The sequence below is a fragment of the Corythoichthys intestinalis genome, chromosome 2 (genome assembly GCF_030265065.1).
Source record: "Corythoichthys intestinalis isolate RoL2023-P3 chromosome 2, ASM3026506v1, whole genome shotgun sequence".
In the NCBI taxonomy this organism is placed as follows: domain Eukaryota; kingdom Metazoa; phylum Chordata; class Actinopteri; order Syngnathiformes; family Syngnathidae; genus Corythoichthys; species Corythoichthys intestinalis.
The window spans coordinates 74,087,175-74,107,088 of NC_080396.1; the positions used below are offsets into that span (position 1 = coordinate 74,087,175).

The 19,914-nt window shown below is 38.6% G+C and overlaps 1 protein-coding gene across 2 annotated transcripts; it reads left to right on the forward strand.

The window, feature by feature from the left end:
* The first annotated feature begins 3,674 nt into the window (after positions 1–3,674).
* LOC130912226 (emerin-like) lies at positions 3,675–18,144 on the forward strand. Of its 2 annotated transcripts, none has more exons than XM_057830148.1 (6): positions 3,675–4,313; positions 4,391–4,492; positions 10,304–10,335; positions 10,421–10,446; positions 11,461–11,514; positions 17,702–18,144. In XM_057830148.1, exons 1-6 carry the CDS (start codon positions 4,232–4,234, stop codon positions 17,883–17,885), a joined length of 480 nt encoding a protein of 159 aa, XP_057686131.1. In that variant the 5' UTR covers positions 3,675–4,231; the 3' UTR covers positions 17,886–18,144. The 2 variants fall into 2 exon arrangements, with proteins under 2 accessions (XP_057686131.1, XP_057686130.1); XM_057830147.1 differs by having other exon boundaries at positions 3,804–4,313; positions 11,458–11,514.
* Positions 18,145–19,914: the final 1,770 nt, after the last annotated feature.

Consider the following 19,914-nt stretch of genomic DNA (forward strand, 5'->3'; position numbering starts at 1 on the left):
ATATATATATATATATATATATATATATATATATATATATATATATATATATATATATATATATATATATATATATATATACATATATTTATAGACAAGGCTGAAAAAATAAACTGTTATATTTTAAGCCAAAAGAACGGTTGTGTTTGATCGAACAATATGTCTATATGCTGCCATAGCAGATTCATGGCGCATTAAGCCCCCGAACTATTTTTAATTTGTCCGTTTTACCCTGGGGAGCCCCGTTTACAGATGTTGCGCAACCGCTTTTGTTTCAACTCACCCATAAAAAAAAGGTAATTATATTTATTATTTGAAATATCTGTCATTTTTAGCTTGGAATCATTGATTGATGGCTGATATTTAGTTTTAAAAAAAATGACTTAAAAAAATTATTTACTCGCATATTTTAAACTTTTAAAAAAAATTACGTCACAATGAAAAAAATGGTGTGTGTAAATAAGTCACAAATATCAAATTTTAATTGTATTTTTATTTATTTTTTTGTTACTGTCGCATTTTCCCCAGTATTTTAGATGATAAATAATCGATCCAAACAAAGAAAAATTGGGGAAAAAAAAGTTTAAAAGGGTGAATCACTGAAAAAGAAAATCACGACCACTCCTTGATGTCTGCGATTTCTGCATTGCGACCCTTGTTATTTTAACATGTTTCCCCCATAAAATCCTCCCAAAATCCGGCTGTGGCCATTCACAGCTGAGTCTTGACACTTGGCGATACATGCTACATGGAGTTTTTGGATCAAAACAAGGTAAGTACATGATATCTCGTTTGAAATCGTGGCGTCTTTAATTCTGTTCTCTCATGCTCTCACCTCCAGTTAGGGTATTGCTGTTTAAGTTTTTTTTTTTTTTTTTTTTTAATGCCCTCCTGTTCAAAATTTTTCTTCTCCCCCAGAAAATAAAGATTTTAAGCTTTCCAATGATGTATCACACATGCATATAGGACAATTTTGAAATTTGGCCAAATTAGAGGTCTCAGAATGGAACTTCAAGTCACCTGAGTGTTTTCCATCATATATATATTTAGGGAAGGGCAATTTTATTTTTGCAAATGATTTTTTCTTTGATTGAAAATAGTTTTTTTTTGTTTTTTTTATTGACGCAACTTTTTCTGGGATTGAATGATTTAGACACAAATGTCCTACCCATAATATGGCCCAAACACAAAAATGATTGCTTCAATTAAAAAAAAAAAAAAAAAAAAAAACAGTTTCAATGAAAAATTAAGTGTTCAAAGCACATTTCTGAGTCTCAAATATTTTTTGCATTCAAAAACTTTTTTCTTATATGATTTAGATTTTTTAAATTTTTGATTGAAGTGGTTTTGCTTTTGAAAATATTTTTTGTTTGAAGCAACTTATTTTTTGATTGAATAATAAAGACACAAATGTCCTAGCCAAAATGTGGCCTGAACGCAAAACAACATTACTTAAATGAAAAAAGTTGTTTCAATGAAAAAAAAAACTGCACTTCAATCAAAAAAACTATTTTCAATCAAAGAAAAATAGGTTTCAAATGCATTTTTTTAGTTTCAAATTTATTTTTGCATTCAAACACATTTTCTTAGATTGAAGTGACTTTTTTTTAATTAAAAAAGTATATATATGGCAGAAAACAATCAGGTGACTTGATGTTCCGCTCTGAGACCCCCAATTTGACCAAATTTCAAACTTGTCCTATATGCATGTGTGATACATCAATGGAAAGCTTAAAAAAAATTGGACCCCCAATTCGGCCATATTTCAAAATTGTCCTATATGCATGTGTGATACATCATTGGAAAGCTTAAAGAGCATACGACAGGAGAAAAAAAGTCTTAAATGGCATTATTGTGTGAATTAGAATCATATTTTGAGACGATTCGACTATTACAACAATTTAGCAAAGCGCAGATGACGAGAAATTAGTCACGCCACACCTACCATTATAGGGCTTTAGCGTCCCCAACAGGTGGATGACGTCAGCGGTAGACTGGGCTCATTGGTTTTACTATTCAGCCCATTGAGGGGGAATTATTCAGAACGAGGAAAATGCAACGAAGAGAGCCGCAAAATGTCATTGTTTCAGTCTCTCTTCTCCAATATTTTTACAGGATATTCTTTTTATCCAAGTATTTTTCCCCAATTGCTAAATAAATGGCATGGTCATGACAAATAACAGTCTTGTGCTAAATGGAATATGAAATAATAAAAATGTATTTATTCAGGACGACATGGCAAAATTACTGCATAATGGTCAAAACTGTCGACTTCACTTTGACTGTCGCACCTCCCGAACAATATTTTATGACACCTAAATCGGACATATGTCATTTCCCTTCCCCGGCTTCGGATAATGTAAACAAACCAAAAGGCTTGACAGCTAGCCGACATGCTAACCCGAACCGAGTGATGTTTCAAAGTCTTCCAAGCGGAAAATCACACATAACTAGCCTGGATTATTTGACATGACAACTGGGTTGTCGATTGCCTTAATTTTCTGAGGGGAAATTTTTTTTTGAACAGGAAGGCATTTAAAAAAATAAAAAATAAACAGCAAAACCCTAACTGGAGGTGAGAGCACGCGAGAGCATAATTAAAGACGCCACGATTTTAACGAGATATTATCGCGTGCATACTATGTTTTGATCCAAAAATTCCATGTAGCATGTATCACCGAGTGTCAAGACTCAGCTGTGAATGGCCACAGCCGGATTTGGGGGGGATTTTATGGGTGAAACATGGTAATATAACAAGGGTCGCAATGCAGAAATCGCAGACATCAAGGAGTGGTCGCGATTTTCTTCTTCATACATGTACCCTTTTAAACGTTTTTTTTTTTTTTTCCCCAATTTTTCTGTTTGAATTGATTATTTATCATCTAAAATACGGGGGGAAAATGCTTGCCTGACTCACCGCTGTTCCAGCGACTGAGTCTGGCGACCGTCCGGCGAATTAAATTCCGAGGGCGGAGCAAGCCACAGCAAACAGACAGCGGAGTGGACCAATCAGCGACGGGCAGACGTGACATTTGTTGTTAAAGCGACAAGTAATTAGCGTGAGCGGAGAATGGAGAAGTTTATTCAACATGGCTAGCGCGAGCCATGTTGACTGTTGTGACTTGTTTCGATGTGTTTTTGGTAATTTACAACTGGTTTTACCGCGGATTGGAACATATTCTCGGCTGTCCCGTTCGCCATTTGTGTTGTTGTAGAGACGACTGAGTGACGTTACTAGTTAAGATTACGTCCCGCAAATAAACAAATCTGATTGGACGGTTGATTTTGTATCTTGCTCGAGAGGCCGTTAATGGGCTGGGTCCCAGACTATTTTTTTCACAGTGTTTGAAAAATACAGGGAGAATAGTCTGGCTGTGCCAGGCAAGGAAAATGCGACAGTAACAAAATTAATACAATTAAGCGATAGTTATGAGGTAGATATCCGTGACTTATTTACAGACACCATTTTTTTTATTGTGACGTCATTTGTTTAAAAGTTTTAAAAACATTTTTAAAGTTGTTTTATTTTAAACTCCATATTAGACATCAATTAATGATTCTAAGCTAAAAAAAAAGACAGACATTTCGAATAATAAATACTTACCTTCTTTTTATGGCTAGGTTGAAACAAAAGTGGTTGCGCGACATCTGTAAACTGGGGTTTCCAGAGTAAAACGGACACATTAAAAATAGTTTGGGGACTTAATGCGCCATGAATCTGCTATGGCGGCATATAGACATATTCTATCAAACACAATAGTTCTTTTGGCTTAAACTATAGCAGGTTATTTTAAAGAGGGGTGCAAGGACAGAAACAGTTTTTCAGCCTTGTCTGTGTTTTCCGCCATAATTTGACTGAAGCGACATTTTTTTGATTGAAGCAACTTTTTTTGATTGAATAATAAAGACACAAATTTACCTCCATACTTCTTTTACGGTAAGACTTGTCTTGCCCATTTGGTAATCCTGCCAGTGGCCATACGGTGGCGCTGTATTGTATGACGAGCCTGTGACGAAGAAGAAAAAGTCAGGGTAGAGGGTGAATATAAACAAACACTCCGTGTAGTGTTGGGAACATGAACTACTGTCGACTTCTTTGCAAGTGGAAAAATCGCTTATTCTGTGAAAGCGAGGAAGGCATTTGGAAATCATAAGGAACGCCCGAAATTTGGAGAGCTGTGCCATGCGTCTTTATTTTTAGCAAACGGTTCCAAACTATTCCAAACGCAATATGTCTGCACTGAGCGCCATGTCTGCGGACAAAATCAGCGATTTGCTGGATGAGTACGGGATAAAACACGGTCCTGTTGTCGGTAAGCAGCTATCTAGCACGTTTTTCTGTGGCTATCTGTGCTGTTTTCATGATTATTCATCTCTCTTACTGATGAAGAGTCCACCCGAAGATTGTACGAAAAGAAAATCCGAGAAGCCATGGCCAAAGGAGAAATGGTTTCGCTGACAAACCCGGACAAAACCTACTACAGAGAGGAAGGTAATTGCTTTTAATACATATTTTTAACCTTTAATATCTTGTTTGTGCGTGGTCGAATTCGAAGTCTGAGGCATAACTACATTTCCCATTATGCCCCCTGGCTCGGTTGTTCTGCATGACAGGCACGTTGTTGCTGATTCATAAATCACATGCTTTTATTTTGACATTAGCGCCGTAAAACCGGAGATTTGTGTGATCGAAGTTACATTTGTTCATTCACAACCCTATCAGTCAGAATGGATTGGACGTCTAGCACTTTCAATGGCAGCCAATGAGTTAACAAGGAAGTGTTTCAAAAAAAAATGCCCCCCAATCAACAGTCAGGAAGTAACCTGGATCATAGACTTTACAACCTATTGACATGACACGGGAAACCGGGCCGATTCGCAGGGGGCCTATTTTCAAAAAGTTCAAATTCAAATATTTTCAAAACCAAAGCTGCTACCAACCTAAAACCAAAACTGGCACCTACCTTAGGCATATATGAGTCACCATGAGCAGCGGCATCAAAAAATTCAAAGTCATTTCCTAATAAATGTCTTGATTATTTTTTATACAAGTATAATTAAACTTAAAATGGCTATAAAATTCTCACATTTTACACTAGATGCACAAAAATCACCAATTGCAGAGATAATCACCTATATTTTCAGGATCAATAGCAATATTTAACATATCATGTTAGTTTTTGACCAAAATGACAACATATTATAATTTTTTAATTTACTGCAAGTTTTCAACGGCTAATAAATCACTCAATTTAACATCAGAAACTTAATACTTGAGGAAAACATGCAGAATCAATTATAAAAATATAAATGAATATGACAAATGATAAAAGCCTGACTAACTACGGTGGCATAAAATATCTTTCGGGAGGTGCGACAGTCAAGGTGAAGTCGACAGTTTTGACCATTATGAAGTAATTTTGCCATGTCGTACTGAATAAATGCATTTTTATTATTTCTTATTCCATTTAGCACAAGACTGATTTGTCATGACCAGACCATTCATTTAGCAATTGGGGAAAAATACTTCGATAAAAAGAATATCCTGTAAAAATATTGGGAGTAGAGAGACTGAAACAATGACGTTTTGCGGCGCTCTTCGTCACATTTTCCTCGTTCTGAGTAATTCCCCCTCAAATGGCTGAATTCTAAATCCAATGAAATCATGACCTTGCAGACGTCGTCATCCAGCTGGGGACGCTAGAGCGCTATAATGACAGGCAGTGGCTAAACAGCAGATTAAAAGACAAATTTCTCGTCATCTGCGCTTTGCCAAATTGTTGTACAGTGGGGCAAATGAGTATTTAGTCAACCACCGATTGTGCAAGTTCTCTTACTTGAAAAGATTAGAGAGGCCTGTAATTGTCAACATGGGTAAACCTCAACCATGAGAGACAGAATATGTGAAAAAAAAAAAAGAAAATCACGTTGTTTGATTTTTAAAGAATTTATTTCCAAATTAGAGTGGAAAATAAGTATTGGGTCACCTACAAATAAGCTAGATTTCTGGCTGTCAAAGACGTCTAACTTCTTCTAACGAGGTCTAACGAGGCTCCACTCGTTACCTGTAATAATGGCACCTGTTTTAACTCATTATCGGTATAAAAGACACCTGTCAACAATGTCAGTCAGTCACACTCCAAACTCCACTATGGCCAAGACCAAAGAGCTGTCGAAGGACACCAGAGACAAAATTGTAGATCTGCACCAGGCTGGGAAGACTGAGTCTGCAATGGGTAAAACGCTTGGTGTAAAGAAATCAACTGTGGGAGAAATTATTAGAAAATGGAAGACATACAAGACCACTGATAATCTCCCTCGATCTGGGGCTCCATGCAAAATCTCACTCCGTGGCGTCAAAATGATAACAAGAACGGTGAGCAAAAATCGCAGAACCACACGGGGGGACTTAGTGAATGCTCTACAGCAGTGGTCTCAAACCGGTCCTCAAAGGGCCGCAGGGGGTACTGGATTTCATTCCAACCAAACGAGACAAATACCTTTTCACCAATCTGGTTTCTTACAAGTGTAATCAGTTGATTGCAATCAGGTGCTGCTTATGTTAGTAGAAACCTCATTGGTTGAACTGTTTGTGCTGGATCTGTTGGAACAAAAACCAGGACCCACTGCGGCCCTTTGTGGAGTCGGTTTGAGACCGCTGCTCTACAGAGAGCTGGGATCACAGTAACAAAGGCTACTATCAGTAGACAATGTGCCACCAGGGACTCAAATCCTGCACTGCCAGACGTGTCCCCCTGCTGAAGCCAGTACACGTCCAGGCCCGTCCGCGGTTCGCTAGAGAGCATTTGGATGGTCCAGAAGAGGACTGGGAGAATGTGTTTGGTCAGATGAAACCAAAATAGAGCTTTTTGGTAGGAACTAGAGCTGCAAGGAATACTCGAGCAACTCGAGTATCTCGAGTTTAAAAACCGATTCGAGTAATTTTATTCACCTCGAGGAATCGTTTAATTTTGCCAGCTCTAAGCATCACGTTTTGCCCGGACTACTTTTAATGCGGGACAATGCACTGACGTCACGCGCGTAGAGGAAGAAGCAATAAATTTTTTTTTAAAAACTTACTGCCAGCCGACAGCCTCTACAAACTACGCCGACCTTGCTAAACACTACGCCCGCATGATTTTTGTGTGGTAGCAGGTATTGTCCGATGCGTCTCATAGATATTGAAATGTATTTATAACTAGATGCGAAATGACAGACTCGGCCGTGTCTTGGCAGCGTTAGTAAACAGCCACCATCTTAAAGCAGTAGACTTCTTGGCGCTAATAAATATAACGTTACTGTCACTCGCACACGTAACGTTAGCCCTTCGGAGGGCTAGGTTTCTATTGATTATGACCTCTGTCGATGCGTGGCTAACGTGTCTTACATACAGGCTTTATTTAATCTGTAAAAACACAGCGCTGTAGAGTGATGAGGGTGTAAAATTAAAACATAATAAAGCTAACTGTCAGTTTTAGCTCAGTAGTCATTGCTGAATAAAACGCCAAGTAGCACTGGTCCCTAATGTGCTCCAATACAGCAGGTATCATACATTTATTTTGAAGACTGCCAAAACGCAAATCATATCAGTACTTACAGTTTTAGACTAACTTAAAACTTAACTAGAACTTAAAAATAGCTTGACACAAATGGAAATTCAATTGAAACACGTGGGAAAAACACGTGGCCTTCAAGTGATGTGTGTTGTCAAGCGTAATTACGTTTTTAGGTAAGAAATATGTTTTGTTTTGTTTTTTTTAATAAGATCTATAAGTTTTTTTTGAGTGAAAGCAGTGAATTTTTTTCTAGTCACATCTGAGATGCAATTGTTGGCTGTTTTCAACAATGTACATCAAAAATAAAGACATTGATTGACTGAAAATGGTTCAATATTGGATTAAATGTCTTTTTTTCTCATGTATATTTATAATTGCTCTTTACCTAAAAAAAAAAAGTTTTATCTGATTACTCGATTAATCGATAGAATTTTCAGTCGATTACTGGATTACTAAAATATTCGATAGCTGCAGCCCCAGTAGAAACACAGGTTCTCGTATTTGGAGGAGAAAGAATACTGAATTGCATCCGAAGAACACCATACCCACTGTGAAGCATGGGGGTGGAAACATCATGCTTTGGGTAAGGGTGTAACAGTACATGTATTTGTATTGAACCGTTTCTGTACGGGGTGCTCGGTTCGGAACGGAGGGGTACAAAACGAGTTTATGATGTAATGTAACCCTTACTTTTCGAGGCTGTGAGTTGATCGGGTTACAGTTTCTTTGTGTAGATTATATTTACTCCTTCTTCTCTACTATTATGAGGACCAACACGGTAGGACAGTATAACCCAGAAACATCAACGGCGTGACAACGTGGCTGCGGCGAGAACGCAGTGAAACACGGGCGTTAAAGTTAATCAACCAATGCACACCAGCCGCATTGTGGCCGCGTGCTAGACGCGTTCCAGAAGCGGCTCAACGCGACGCACGCGAAAAGAACGGCAGAGTTTATTATTTCACGCGAGGCGCGGCCCTCCTGCGTCAATACTACTAGCTATGATCGGGCAGACCGGAAGTCACTCGTGTAAAAATACGGTAGATCCAGTCAATTTTCAAACTAATATGCAATCGTAACCCACTTTTTGAGTCCATCAGATCTCTTGAGTGGTAGATCGGGGCACAGTTGACTTGTCTTTGTTGATTTACTGCTGTCTTCTCTGCTATAATAATAACCAAGACGGCCCCGTGTTCAATACAAAACCCTCCTACCACAACAAAACAAGTAGGAACTAATATTCACATAGGAACTAAAGTTATACAACATAAAATATACAATATAAATGAATACTACATCACATTTGCAAAATATAAACACATAATAAAATAAATAATAGCCCATTTAAATAAAATAAATTGAAATAAGCTAAAACACCTGTAATTAAATAATAAGAATAATACACAGATCCTGCTTACACAATTAAATTTATTAATTTCTGTGTGGCGCTTTAACTTGAGAAAATCCACCAATAAAGCTTTTGAAAACCGTTCATAAGAAGAAAAAAAATGATTCATTGAGGCATTTCATTTGTAGAATACATGTTAAAATCTTTGTCATTGGGATTGGTTTTCTCTTTAGCACAGGACTTCTTTTTTCTTCTTTCTTTCAGAAAGAAAGCTGACCAATACGTGGGGTCTGAAAGGCAAATTGTTGTTGGATTATTATCTTTAAATACCCGCTACTTTTTGAGCAGAATTCTAGCTTTGTATAGACTAATGTTCCTATTTTTGAAAGCACAAAAGTGTGTAATAAACAACTAGCACATTTATATTTTGCATTTTGTTTTCTTACTGTACCGAAAATGAACCGAACCGTGACCTCAAAACCGAGGTACGTACCGAACTGAGATTTTTGTGTACTGTTACACCCCTAGCTTTGAGGCTGTTTTTCTGCTAAGGGACCAGGACGACTGATCTGTGTAAAGGAAAGAATGAATGGGGCCATGTATCGAGAGATTTTGAGTGAAAATCTCCTTCCATCAGCAAGGGCATTGAAAATGAGACGTGGCTGGGTCTTTCAGCATGACAATGATCCCAAACACACAGCCAGGGCAACAAATGAGTGGCTTCGTAAGAAGCATTTCAAGGTCCCTGAGTGGCCTAGCCAGTCTCCAGATCTCAACTCCATAGAAAATCTGTGGAGGGAGTTGAAAGTCCGTGTTGCCCAACGACAGCCCGAAAACATCACTGCTCTAGAGGACATCTACATGGAGGAATGGGCCAAAATACCAGCAACAGTGTGTGAAAAGCTTGTGAAGAGTTACAGAAAACGTTTGGCCTTTGTTATTGCCAACAAAGGGTACATAACAAAGTATTGCGATTAACTTTTGGTATTGACCAAACACTTATTTTCCACCATTATTTGCAAATAAATTCTTTAAAAATCAAACAATGTGATTTTCTGTTTTTTTTCCCACATTGTCTCTCATGGTTGAGGTTTACCGATGTTGACAATTACAGGCCTCTAATATTTTCAATTGGGAGAACTTGCACAATTAGCGGTTGACTAAATACTTATTTGCCCCACTGTATATAGTCGAATCGTCTCAAAATATTATTCTAATTCACATAATGATCCTTTTGACTTTTTTTATCCTGTCAAATGAACTTTAAGTGATTATTCTCTGTCGTTAAAAAGTTAAACAATAGTAATTTTTGTACTTAATATTATAATACATTTACATATTTAAATTTAGGCAAATTGAAAAAAAGTTCACAGCCTTGATGTATTTTTTTTCTCCCCAGAGGAGGAAGTTACATATGTTTACAGTACACCTGTAAGTACGACTTTATTGTGTTATCTCTTTGAAGTATTTTCTCACTTGCTTGTATATTTTAATCCTGTTTGTCCTTTTTTTTAAGGCCAGGAGTGATTTACCAAAAGAAAAGTAAGTTTCATCGCATATTGTTTGCCATAGTGTTCAAATGAATGACTGAAATCTTTTCTCTGAATATTAAAGGGGATGTACAGAAAACCGATACAGGGTTTCCCCTAGGATTTTTTTAAGCTGTGGTGATGGTGGGCTGCATTGGAGTCAGACAGCCCGACATGTTGTGCCGCGGCGAAATTGCTTCATATCGTGACTAATGAGAATTTTTTTAAATGTATTTTTTCCAAGAAGAACCTATTCCTTCAGTAACAATAGTATGACTTACATCTTTTTCATTTGGCCCGAATATGCACTACACTACCACAACAATAATAGTCCTTACGTTAACGGACCCTCGTCCATTGAAAACTCAATTCTTTTCTAAATATTTCAAAATACTCATCTGAAATTACTACCAGTCACATCAGCAACGAACAAATGTAATACTAGGATGCGACGACTCGAGTTCAACTCAGGCCAAAAAGAACCTAAACGTCATATCAATGTCAATATTAAGGTCGTTTTCACAGGTCTAAACCAGAATTACATTCCTTAACTTGAAATACCTTTCTGTGGATTATTCTCCCGACTCCGCGCCAACATAGTCAGACTCACCCTTGCAGGAGAACTGATGTGATTTTCAAAATAAGCGTGTAAAGGAACAATTTGATGTGCTATTTCAGACGACTTATGGAAAATAGTGCACAAATAATGAGCTATATATATTCATTTAGATGTAAATTATACAAATTATAAATAAAAAAAAAAAAAAAACATTTCAAAGGCGTGGCGACTTATTTTTGTGTGGCGGTGTGCCACAATCTTTTAGGCGTAGGGGAAGCCCTGTGATGTTACACACCGTATTTTTCAGACTATGAGCTGCTTTTTTCTCTTAAGTTTGTTTCATACAGCTTTTAGAATGAAGCGGCAGATTTTTTTTTTTTTTTATTCAAACAAGCTTATTTAAAAATTTTTTTAAAAATTCTCGTTTCACTCCGCGACCTCATGATTAATGTTGTTTTTCTACAGCAGCAGACCTTACATGAGAGCAAGACCGGAGTGGACTGAGAGGGAAGTTCAACATAAGTAAGTATTTTCGGATAGTAAAGTTAGCCCTTAGCCTGGCTTTGCTAGCAAATAGCTAACATGACTTTGGATACTAGATGAGAAATCAATCATTTTATAAATAAATAAAGCTTCAGAATTTATTTCTTTGACATCAGTGTTGTTTCTGGCAGCCAATTTTCGTCTTTTGGAAGAAAATACGTATTCGTCTAAGGACACGTTCACGTTAGACCTAGGGTGATCACCTGTCCGGTTTTAGAACGGACACTCAACCTTTTGAATGATATGTCTGGCATCAGGCACAACTTAGCCGACACTATTTGTCCAGCTCTTAAAGATAATGGGCCGCGGTTCAGTTTATGTGACGCAACTCAGCCCCACGGTTGTCACAACTGGTCTGTGATTGACCAAGAGTTAATAACATCTTATATCATTGGTACAATAAAATGTAAACAAAGCTTCACGTGTGGCTATCTGACGACATAATTTCCTCATCGAGATTTTATAAGTGCTAGCAAACGTGCCAAAACGGCGGACATCTTTTAACATCGAATAAACAAAACAGCACCATTTCCTCGCCAAAAGCAGTCGAGACTCGTTCCACGGTTTCTGCACGCTTGACATGGACCTGAGCAGCAGAGGCAAAGCGGCAGTAGAATGTCACGCGGAGAATGCGAACGTCCACATTGACAACATTCTCATCGCCTCTGAATAACAAAATAATTAGCTATACTTTGTAAAGTTGTTGTTCCTATAAAGGGTTCATTTCTTTTGAGCAATTAAATGCTCACATTGTTTTTACACAAAAAAAAAAAAAATCTTAAGAATTTTGTCGTCCATTCAATGTTAAGATGTCTGCCGTTTTGGCATGTATGAGAACTCAAATGCTAACACTACAAGTTACAGTATATTTCATGTATGATAATCACTGAGCACAGACCTTTAAAGGCTAAAACAACATTGCATATTCTCTCTAGCCAAGATAAGAAAAAAGATCTTACCGTGTGTGCAAACTCTGCATGGAGATGACATAATGGTGAGTCTGGAAGGGTGGGGGGCGCTGGGCACAACCACACTGCTACAATGCAGGCTAACTACACATAAAATGTCACACATTGTGAACATGTGTGGGAAACTATTGTGCATTCTCATCTCGATCTCGTCTCGTTACGTTTTAGTCCCCCAAGACATGTTTTTAGCTCGTTATCGTCTGGTCATCGTAATGAAAAACGTGTTCGTTGACGAAATATTTTCATTATCATCATGGTTGACGAAAACGACACTGGTTCACATTTACAAAATAAAGCGGACTATCTGAGAAAAATAACTCTGGTCCATTTAAAACGAACCAAACAGTTCTAGCGTGAAAGCACCTTTAGCCTAATGCTAGTTACGCGAGTTACATGCTAGTTACGCGAGTTACATTTAGTGTGTGACGATCACTCAGCACAGACCTTTAAAGGCTAAATCAACATTGCATATTATCTCTGGCCAAGATAAGTAAACAAATCTTACCGTGTGTGCAAACTCTGCATGGAGATGACACACTGGTGAGTCTGGAAGGGGGGGGTGCTGGGCATCACGAGTGACACAACCAGACACACCAGAAACTATTGCGCATTCTCGTCTCTTTATGTTTTAATCTCCCAAGACATGGTTTTAGCTTGTTATCTTCTTGTCATTGTCATGAAAAACGTGTTCGTTGACGAAATATTTTCATTATCGTCATCGTTGACAAAAACAACACTGGTTCACATTCACAAAACGAAGCTGACTATCTGAGAAAAAACTCTGGTCCATGTAAAACGGACCAAACAGTGCTAGTGTGAAAGCACCTTTAGCCTAATGCTAAGGCTATAAGTTACATTGTGCGTGCGTACAAATCTTGTGTGTGTGCAAGCCTGCATGGAGACGACTCACTGGTGAGTCTTGAAGGAGGGAGTGGGCTGCACATCACGAGTGTCACAACCAGACAATGCTACGATGCAGACTAACAACACATAAAACTTTGAACATGTGACAGAAGCATTCTCGTCGTTATGTTTTAGTTTCCCAAGACGCTTTTTTAGCTCGTCAGCGTCATGAAAAAAAGTGTTCGTTGATGAAAAATTTTCGTTGTCCTCACCGTTTACGAAAACAACGCTGGTTCAAATTTACAAAACGAAGCGGACTATCTGAGAAAAAGAACTGGTCTGTTTAAAACGGACCGAACAGTGCTACTGTGAAAGCACCCTTAGCCTAATGCTAATGCGAACGCTATGCAAATGCTACAACTTACATTTAGTGTGTAATGATTACTCAACACAGACCTATAATGGCTAAATCATTTCATATTCTCACTGGCCTGGAAAACAAATGTTACCGTATGTACAAGCCCGAATGGAGTCTGGAGACGACACAGTGGTGAATCGGGAAGGAGGATGGCGGCGTTGCACGTCTCGAGTGTCACAACCAGACACTGCTATAATGCAGGCTAACTACACATAAAATGTCACGCATTGTGAACGTTACGTAAACTATTAGGCATTTTCGCCTCGTCTCGTCAAACGACAATTGGCATTAGTCTCGTTATGTTTAAATCTCGCCAAAAGTTTTTTATTTTTTTTTTTTTTTTTATTTTTTTAATATTTTTATTGTTTTCCAGTCACAAGTTAAATTTGACATACATTCATCAGCAATGCATTCCAACTTACACACTATGTGACCTTGACGTATAGGCATACATACAAACTAAAAAACACATACACACACGAACAGCACCTCGTCATTTATAAAAATACTATATAATAGGGCAATGTCTCTGCAGTTTAACAGCACCAGATAGCCCCACACAGCGCTCCCAAAAAAATCAAAATACAACAATGTACATATGAACTTTGGGTCCGGTGGGAGGAGCGGGCCCATACCGTATATCGCCAAAACACATTTTTAGCCCGTTATCGTATCGTCATGAAAAAAATGTTCGTTGACGAAAACTTTTCATTGTCTTTGCTGAAAACAACACTGCTCTTACGGTGTGTTTACAACTTATATTTTCCAACCTTGATGTAAAGTCTTTTCAACAGGGGATGCTTCATAAATGTGCAAAAAATTCAGATGAAAATAGTAGTGATGTTATGCTCGAAGCAGACGCTCGAGACAAGTGTCGAGCGCTCGCGGCAGAAGTATCACAAATCAGTCGTCCCGATGTCTCGCTGGATTCGGTGGAACAGCTCGTGACGTCACGCTCGAAGCAGACGCCCGACAAGTGTCGAGGGCTCGCGGCAATAAGTATCCCGATATGTTGTACCGATGTCTCGCTTCATTCAGTGGAAAAACACCTGGCCGCGGAAGCGAAGCGTTGTGATGTCACACGCGTGTCGGCCGTGACCGTGGACGTGTCACTGAGGTAGCGAGGGGTCGAGTCAGTCAATTTGGTTCAAACTCACAATGCTTATAAAAAGGGGAAATATCGCTCAAAATGTTGTGGGTTGTGAGGAGACCTTTTGCACGCATTACGTCATATTGAGAACGCGGGAGAGAAAAGTGAAATTAGATCAGATTACACATTAGATTAATTTGCAAATGCACATAGCATAGGCATTCATTGACACACTATACACTGATTTATACAATACGCATACACACACGCACCCCCCCCCAAACACACACGTTAGTTTTTGTGTTTGTCAGTTTCTGTGTTTGTGTGTCTATCTGCCAGTTTGTATATTTCTTTGTGCCATGTGAGAGAATATTCTCAAAAGCTGGAGAGGTCATTAACAAAAAGAGGAACCGGATGATTTTGTTTTTAAATAAAAATTTGTGAAACACCCAAATCCCCATCCCAGTGTCACTAGCATTCTATACACCTACCATCAAGAGTTCCTTATTGCACAAGCATTTCCGTATTTCATTTAAAAGTAACACAACAGCTTTTTTTTTGTTTTCGTTATTATTACTATTTTTTTTTTTTATTAATCTGGGGGAAAAATACATTTCAGGCTAGGGGTCGAACCCACTATTACTTGCACATCAGACAAAGTATATAACCACCATCCCACCCAAAGGTTTCATTGTTCAGATGACACTTGGTCATTTGGTTATATGAAAATTCAATATATTTTTGTCCAGAAGATGTCACCACACTGAATTGTATCAAATGCCTCGTAGCACTGAACCATTTCAATACATTTGCTTCAGCGGCACAGACAGCAGTGGTGAAGCAGTGTCGTGACTCACCACACTGATTCGTGACAAATGCTCCATAACACTGAACCATTTCGACACATTGCTTGATTTTTGATTTACTGCTTCAGAAAGCTTCGGTTTCTCCATCACTAGAAAATAGTCATCCAAACGGGACAAAAACTTATGGGAGGTTTTGTCGACGAGAATTAGACGAAAGCAAAAACATTTTGTCACGACTAAAATACAAAAAGCAAAAAGTATGGAATCACCAGTCTTGGACGAGCACTCACTCAGACATTTTATTATGTAGAACAATCTCCGATAAAAAGCTTGAAAAAAAAAAAATGAATTAGTTCAAAAGTGCAACTCCTTGGCATTCAAAAACACGAAGAGAAATGAATAAAAAAAACATTGTGGTGGTCAGTAAATGTTATTTTTATATAGCAAGTGCAGGGAAATAAATATAGAATCACTCCATTCTGAGGAAAAATATATGGAATCTTGAGAAACAAAGAAATAACAACCAAAACACATCTCTAGTATTTAGTTGCACCACCTCTGGCTTTTATGACAGCTTGCAATCTCTGAGGCATGGACTTCATGAGTGACAGACAGTATTCTTCATCAATTTGCTGCAGACTCTCTTTGATTGCAGTTGCCAGATCATCCTTGCAGGTCTGAGCCTTGCTGTGGACCATTTTTTTCAATTTCCACCACAGGTTTTCAATAGGGTTGAGATCTGGGCTATTTGCAGGCCATGACATGGACTGGATGAGTCTTTCTCCAAGGAAAGCTTTAACAGTTTTAGCTCCGTGGCATGATGCGTTGTTACCTCGGAATATGATTTCATTATCTACAAACATATTTTCAATTGAAGGGATAAGAAAGCTGTCTAAAATTTCAATGTAAAGATTTAACCACAGCCATCTCCCCATTGCCTTTGCCTGACATGCAGCCCCATATCATCAAGGACTGAAGGAATTTTGATGTTTTCTTCAGGCAGTCATCTATGTAAATCTCACTGGAACGGCACCAAACAAAAGTTCCAGCATCATCACCTTGTCCAATGCAGATTCTTGACTAATCACTGAAAATAACCTTCATCCAGTCATTCACAGTCCATGATTGCCTCTCCTTAGCGCATTGCAGTCTTGTTCTTTTAAGTGTCAATGATGGTTTCCTTTTAGCTTTCCTGTATGAAAATCCCATTTGCTTTAGATTTTGCACAGTTCTGTCACGTAACTTGACTCCAGCTTCCTCCCATTTCTTCATTTGTCTTGTTGTACATCTTCTGTTTTCAAGACATATGGCCTTTCGTTGTTTGTCATGACATTTGGATATCTACCAGTACGCTTAACTTTAACAACCTTGCCATGCTGTTTGTACTTGGTCCAGATTTTTGATATAGCTGACTGAACAGCCCACATCTTTGGCAACCATACGTGTAGCGTTACATTCTTCAAGAAGTTTGATAATCCTCTCCTTGGTCTCATGAGACATCTCTCTTGTTGGAGCCATGATTCTTGTGAATCCACTTGGTCCAGCAGCCCTCCAAGGTTTGATAACTACACTGTTTTTAACTGCTGACTAACAAGCAGATCTAATCTGAGGCCCAATTAAGGAAAGGAAATTGACTGGGTGTGTCTGTATTTTCTACTCAAAATGGAGTGATTCTCTATTATTTTCTTCAGAATGGAGTTATTCTATATTTATTTCCCTGCACTTGCTCTATAAATGTAACATTTACTGACCACCACAATGTTTTTTTTTATTCATTTCTTTTAGGGTTTCTGAATGCCAAGGAGTTGCACTTTTGAACTAATTCATTACTTTTTCAAGCTTTTTTTCTTTTACATAATCAAATGTCTGAGTGAGTGCTCGTCCGAGACTGATGATTCCATAGTTTTTGCTAGGGGTTGTATGACAGACGAATAAGTATTTCCGTCCAAAAGGCGCAGACGATTAATAAAAAGGCTGCTAAAAACAACACTGCTAAGCATCATTTTGAAGTCTTCACGAGCTCTCATTTGTGTGTCCTCAGACACTACAGCTACGGCACAGGAGCAACACCCGTGAAATGGCAGCAAGATGTTCCCAAAGCACCTCAATCATCACTCTCCATCCCGGTCTGGGTGCAGTTGGTGTTCTTTGTCGTCGCGGTGATCTTCCTCTACTTTGTCTTCTCAAACATGGAGACAAACGATTACACCAGGAGCATAGAATAGTTCTGTTCTACTTTAAACGCAAACCTCTCTGTGATATTTAATCTGTTCATTGTTCAACTACCCCCCCCCCCCAAGAAAAAAATGGTTTTACTGTTACAAAGGATGACATACATACACAAGTCGTTTTAAAAGAAAAAAGTTGCAAAGTCATTTTAGTCCAATATATACCCAGAAATGTCTGTTTACAAGAGATTTTATTTGTTTGGATTTTTTTGTATTGTTCTGACTTGCTGCCAAAATAAAGTATTTGAATGAGGAACAGTATTTACATCAACAATAGCATTTTAATAAACAGTGACACACGTTGAAATGCAGCAACGGTTTGGAGTCAAAACACCAAAAACATTCTCAAATTGTTCTGTCGAACCAGCTGCGTAAGTTAGTGGAGTTGTAAGGCAGCTAAAAAAAAAAAAAAAAAAAAAAAAAGCTGAAGTCACGTTTTACCTCTTAAAGTTCAGAATTTTTTACATTAGACAGTCTTTGAGTTAGCGTGGGTTTAATTAGTTGGTGGAGGTAATTTCAACAAATTTCGTGCAGTTTATTAATTTCAGGGCGGCTCCGGAGTGGCTAAGCTAGCACGAGTCAATGGTCCTGTCTTAGCATGCCAATAAAAAACGATATTAGCAGATCTAACATAGTCAAATAAATGCAGATCGTTGTTCAAAATACCCATGCGGCCAAAAAAATGTCACACCTAACTGCCGTAATTCATTTATTTCTGAAGGGACAATTTTTTGGGGGGGGATGCGTAATGAGACCACATTAGAGAGGAGTGCTTCGGCCACCGGTGCTCATGCTGCATTCGAGGAAGGTAGGTCCCACTTGGATGGCACCAGTTGCGACCTCAAAGCGTTCCAAGCGTTTTTTTATTTTTGGCCATCAAAAGACATGTTGACCTCCAGTGAACATGGCTTTTGTAAGCGGTCAAACAGTGGAGGAAAAACGACGGCTAAGATAAATAGACCACAATGTAAACTGCCTACTTTAGTTTTACTATTTTGACTGTCTGCTTTTCGACGGGCAGCGCATTTTGTCGAGTGGCGTCTGATTGAAGCAACTCGTGAAGTCGGGGTACTCCCCCCCTCCCTGAATTCACGACTAGGGCCTCCTAGTTTGAGTGATATTCCAATAATACCGTATTGGCCCAAATATAAGATGGTGTTTTTTGCATTGAAATAAGACTGAAAAAGAGGGGGTCATCTTATATTCACGGTCTAGACGTTATACCCATTCACGACGCTAGATGGTGCCAGATATCATATGAATTGAATTTATCCTAGTCGGAGGTTGTAAAACTCCGATTTCCCACCGTCTTCGAATGCAACATCAGTCTACAGAGGAAACTGAAGAACGGCAACATAGTGAAACGTGCATTTAGAGGCTGTGAAAACAAACTGAAGAAATGAGCAAATGAGAGTTTCTACAAATTCCCTATGAAGAAAGAGGAACAATACAAGCTGTAGATACTTGCTGCTGGCTACGACATAAACACACCGGTGGAAAAAATATCACTCCGTTCTGCAGACTGTTACCTACAGAGCTACTGGATTTCAAATGTTGCTGTTCATACTGCAGTTATTGACATTGAAGGAGATAGTACCTTTTCGAGTAGGCACAGTCTGTTTGTATTAAAACAAATAGCAATTATACCATAGTTTAAGGAAAACAAGCAAAATATAGGGCATAAGAGATAAACAGCGCCTACTTATCAGGGAAGCCCAGCGCGTGCATCATACAACTAACTGAGCAAGATTGACGCTGACAAGCACACGTCTGCACCACCGAGTCTCGAAATCAGTTCTCTCGGACAGTCCAAAATAAATGGCGGGACGGTCTGTCCTAACACAAGGAACACAGGAGAACACCCGATATCCAACTGATAACACGACTGACAAGACTCCAAGAGCCCCTTTGACGCCGGGGTGGCAAAATCCACGACCCTCGTTGCCCGGACAACGGTAACTCCTGAATCCTCCTGCCCAATTCACAAACAGACAATAATACCAACTAGAGTCGTGCGAAATTTCCG

What these genes read in the sequence shown, in the direction of transcription:
- LOC130912226 (XM_057830147.1), top strand. Translation starts at nt 4,232, where the DNA reads ATGTCTGCACTGAGCGCCATGTCTGCGGACAAAATCAGCGATTTGCTG. An exon ending in AAAACACGGTCCTGTTGTCG is followed by an intron (nt 4,314 to 4,390) that starts GTAAGCAGCTAT and finishes TTACTGATGAAG; the next exon opens with AGTCCACCCGAAGATTGTAC. An exon ending in AGTGATTTACCAAAAGAAAA is followed by an intron (nt 10,447 to 11,457) that starts GTAAGTTTCATC and finishes GTTTTTCTACAG; the next exon opens with CAGCAGACCTTACATGAGAG.